Here is a 4,401-nt window from a genome sequence, read left to right as displayed (position 1 = left end):
GGGGGAAGAAAGGGGGAAAGAGAGGGGGAAGAAAGGGGGGAAAAGGGGGGGAAAAGGGGGGGAAAAAAAGGCGGGGAAAAAAAGGAAAAAAGGCTCCTGCATTTGTCCTCAGTGAAATATTAAATATGAATCAGGGAAGTGAAGAGAGAGATGAGTTTCACTTAAGTGCTCTGGCCTCGTTTTTATCTTAAATACCCTAATAATAGAGGATTACACAATATATTTGAGATGTGATCACATGTTTTATGGAATGGTATCTCTCCCAGGGCAGCAAAGTGCCTCTCCTCCCCCCTCCACACCCTTCCCCAACTCCCAAAAAAGTCCTGTTTGCTCCTTCTCAAAACCAAGCCTTGTTTTTGTTTATTCCTCCCCATTTCTTTGACGTCTGTCTGCAGCACACTGCGATTTTTTAGGTGTTTTTTGCACCATAAAACAATCCCAAACAACGCCAGAGCAGCTGGATTTTCCAGATGGTTCATTTTCCATGGATTCAGAGTTGGAAGGAGCTACTGTGGCATGCCAGACTCTGGGGTTGTCCCCTTGATGCTCCCAGGACATCCCTGGATTTGGGTTCTCCATGTGAAACTCCTGCCATGTTTGCAAGGATCTCTTTCCATTCTTTTCCTCCATTCCCAAAGATGCAGCAACCCCAAAGACCCCATCTCTCTGCACCCCATGGATTTAAACCCCAGCTCCAGGCTGGGAACTGGAATTTATTGGAGGAATTCAGCAAAATAAAAACCCCTGGAAAACCCCAAATCCCAGCTGAGCAGCTGCACGATTCCCACTCCCCTAAAAAACCAGAGGGATGTGCCACCCCCATCACCCCGCTGCCCCCATTTCCTTCCTCCACTGGGAATTCCGGGAGGATCCAGCCTGGCAGGAGGGGGCTGGCGGATCCCTTTGGAGCCCAGCAGTGCCGGAGGTCCCTCCACGTTCCCACAGCAACGGCGAGGGGGGGGTCCCGGGCCGGGGGCTGCCCCCCGGTGCCCCCGGGCGACCTCTCCCCTCCGCCAGCCCCGGCACAAAGCGGGCGCGCGCTATTGAGGCTTTTCAGCCCCATCCCAAGCATTGAAACCCAGGGATTTAACCCCAGCGCCAGCGCCAGCCCCCCGGGCTGCGGGAGAGGGAGGGAGGGAGGGAGGGGAGGAGGGAGGCAGGGAAGGAGGGGAGGGGGATGCCCTTTCCCCACCCCACCGGCCGCCTGCTCTCCCCTTCCAGGCTCTCCCTTCCGGGATGCTCGGGAGTGGCATGGATTGGGATGGATGAGGTTGGTGAGGGAATGTTACGCTCTGGAGTGGAGCAGAGCTGGGAGATCCTGTCTCAGCAATCCAGGCTGCTGCTGCCACACACCCACATCCCCTTGCTCCAGGGACACCCCAAAAGAGGGTTCCTGAGCACCCCACAGGACCCCCGTCCCCTCAAGATCCCAGGTGTCTTAGGGAAGCACCCTCGGAGAGGAGCTATAACCCAAAAATTCCCTGAACCTGTCTGGGTTCACCCTCGGAAGGTCACAGGCACTGGAAAAGGTCAAATCCAGCCGAAAACGGGAGCACGAACTCCCGGGAGCTGCAGCTCCCACGCAAATCCCCACGGACATGGAGCTTTAGGCCCACCAGGATGAGACGTGGGCTCCCACCCCTGCAGGCTTCCCAATTTTTCTGGGGGGGATTTCATAAAGTTCAACGAGAATCAGGATTGAGTGCTGATATTCCGGGATGAGGGAGTGAGCACACGGGAAGAGCCCAGCGGTCCGAGAACCCAGGGACAACGCTGGCTGCTCCCAGGGATGGAGCAAAGCCTCCATCAAGCACCTAATTGTCCAAAACTCCCGCTGTGGGGACATTTATTCCTGACCCCAGCTGCTGCTCAGCCTGCTCCCTGGAGCAGGAAGATGGATAATCCTCGGCATAGATCCTCCCCCTTCCCCAGGTCGCTGGAGGTGTCACTTAGTTTTTTTGGAAGCTCACCAAACCCTCTGCTTTAATAACTCCATGTACCAGCCAGCTCGCCAGGGGAGCCCCACCAGGAGAAATGCCAAGGGGTAAAATGAAACATCAGGATTCACCAGGGATGAGCCAACACTGGAAAAGCCGCTTTATCCCCGATTTTCTGGAGGAGATCCCCCGTTTCACAGCCACGATTTGGCTGGTGGCGGGGGGAACACGGATCTCCTGTTATCCAGTGGAATTCCGGGAGGGAGAGCAGGCAGCTCCTCGGAGGGGCACCGGCAGCGGCATTACACGCATGATTACCCTCCGGATCCGGGGAACAGCGGCTTAGCGGCGTGCGGAACGGCCGTGATCCAGGTAATGGATTTACAGCACTCCCTACTAAAGTATCAGACACAGCAATTTTTTACAGCTTTCACGCTGGAATTTATGGCTCAGGGAGGCGATCTCCGTACGAGGCGAGGGATCATTGCCTTATTTAGTAGCCGAGCAGGGAAATTGATGGTTTTTTGCCAAAGTTTGTTTGGAAAGGTAACCTGCAGGCACGTCCCCAGGGCTGGGAGGGGACGCGTGTGGCAGGGGCTCCCTGAGGGGCACACACATGTCACTGTCACACGTGTCCTGGGCCATGCGTGTGAGGTTCAACCTCCAGGAGTCCCAAGGAATGGGAAAGCAGCTCCTGGACAAGCCAATCCTCTCAGGGAGCACCTGCTCCTGGTGTTCCAGCCAAGATTTTTGGTGTCTCAGCCCCTCAGATTGATGGGGGAGCAGAGCAGGCAGGACCTGCCCCCAAAACCAGCGAACTCCGGGGCAGCAGCCCGTGAGCTGCAGGGATGGGTGGAAGCTCTGCTTCCCAAGGGATGTGGGACAAGGACAGAGCCCTGGTTTTTGGGACAGCACCTGCAGCCCAGCTCAACCAGGCACGGCTCAACCTGGTGGAACCCAACTCCAGAGGACAAAATGGGGCAAAACCGGGTGTCACCCCCACACCACATCCTCGAAGGACCCCGTTGCCTGGTGTAACACAGGTGAGAAGGAGCGGGGTGTCCATCCTACCTGCTGCTGCTGGAAGTGCAGGAGCTCCACAGGGCTCATCTCTCCGTTGGCCTCGGCTCCGGCGGCTCCGTCGCGTCTCCGAGGCAGATTCAACCATCATGACTCGCTAGCAGGACCTAAAGAGGGGAGAGGAGAGCCTGAGAACAGGGGCTGAGGTCCCTGGCTGTGCCTGATCCCGGCGGGATCCCGCAGGGATGGGATGTCAAACCCTGGCTGGTTTTAGCTGCGTTCAGTTTACCCGCAAAAATAAAAGTGAAGCTGTTTCAAACACTCTGCACATCGCTGGGCAAAGCGAGTGCAACTCATTCCTTAGAAAACCCATGATTCCAGCTTTCTCTGAGCCTGGTGCAAGGTGCAGAGCCTCAGGAATCCGTTTATTTCCCCCAAATCCCAAAATATTTCACGGTGAGAGGCTGGAGACAGCACAGCCAAACCCGCTGCACACCAAGCACAGCGAACCTGCACCACAGATTCCACCCTGAAAATCCCAACAAAGTCCAAACATTTCCTCCAAGTCCTTCATCTGCCAGCAAACCACCACTTCCCAGCAGGAAAAACCAGCTGGCAGAAGGTTTGGTGCCAGGCTGAGGAAACCCAAAGCTACGGCAGAGCGGCGATGTGGAAACGAGAGCACGGCGCACACGGGTTGGAAAATCCTCCCTTTTCTCCCAGTTTTTGCTCAGTGGGCTTGGATGAGTGGGCAGGTTGGTGGTGGTGAAGCTGAAGGTCCCTTTTCCTGGGAGAAACTCCTGGATCTGGGCTGGCATTGGAGGAACAGCACCACCACACCCAGCGCTGGTCTCTGCCACATCCAGCCCTGACACAGAACAGTGGCAGCGCGGGATCCAACCTGCAGCGAGGGTCTCTCCCTCCTTCCCAACACGTTTCCCTCCATGGAAAGCAGTTTTATCCCATTCCACACCCCTCCATCCCACCAGCACGGGCTCAGCGCTCACCCACCGCCGCTCGCAGAGTTCACGACAAGACGGGAACGAAAACAGAGGGATGGGATGAAAAAATACCACCTCCCTTTTCTTTTTTCCTCCCTCTTTTTTTCCCTATTTCCCCCCTCCACACCCCAAAAGCCAGCGAGACAAACCAGGAACAACATAATTGCTGAAATGTGGCGTGTAATAATCGCTATTCAGGGGCTGATCATTCATATTAAACAGGGAGCAGCGAGCTGCTCATTTGCATGTTGGAGATTATCTGCATTTCAAAAGTCATTTCCGCAGGGGACATGAGTGACATCCATTCCCAAGGGGAGCTCCTGGCTCCCTCCCACTGTCCCAGGGCTCTGGGGGTGACACACTGGTGGCTGTGGGACAGCTCAAGGTTAAGGGGATTACTGGGATTTGGGTTGGGTTGGAGCACGGCGTGGTTGGAGCAGCTT

At 55.9% G+C, this 4,401-nt stretch overlaps 1 protein-coding gene across 1 annotated transcript in view; it reads right to left on the bottom strand.

Moving 5' to 3' along the window:
- The window catches only part of FOXP4 (forkhead box P4), a 37,701-nt gene extending 34,624 nt beyond the window's left edge, over positions 1 to 3,077 (bottom strand). Inside the window, exon 1 of the mRNA XM_017727151.1 lies at positions 3,009 to 3,077. Within this exon, the coding sequence (XP_017582640.1) occupies positions 3,009 to 3,047 (39 nt within the window). The 5' untranslated portion in view covers positions 3,048 to 3,077. The remainder of the gene's footprint in view (positions 1 to 3,008) is intronic.
- Between the last annotated feature and the right edge of the window lie 1,324 nt (positions 3,078 to 4,401).

Source organism: Corvus brachyrhynchos, unplaced genomic scaffold, assembly GCF_000691975.1.
Source record: "Corvus brachyrhynchos isolate BGI_N302 unplaced genomic scaffold, ASM69197v1 scaffold72, whole genome shotgun sequence".
NCBI classification, from domain to species: Eukaryota; Metazoa; Chordata; class Aves; order Passeriformes; family Corvidae; genus Corvus; species Corvus brachyrhynchos.
Note: the sequence above shows the minus strand (reverse complement) of the source record. Positions and strands in the feature narration are given on the sequence as shown.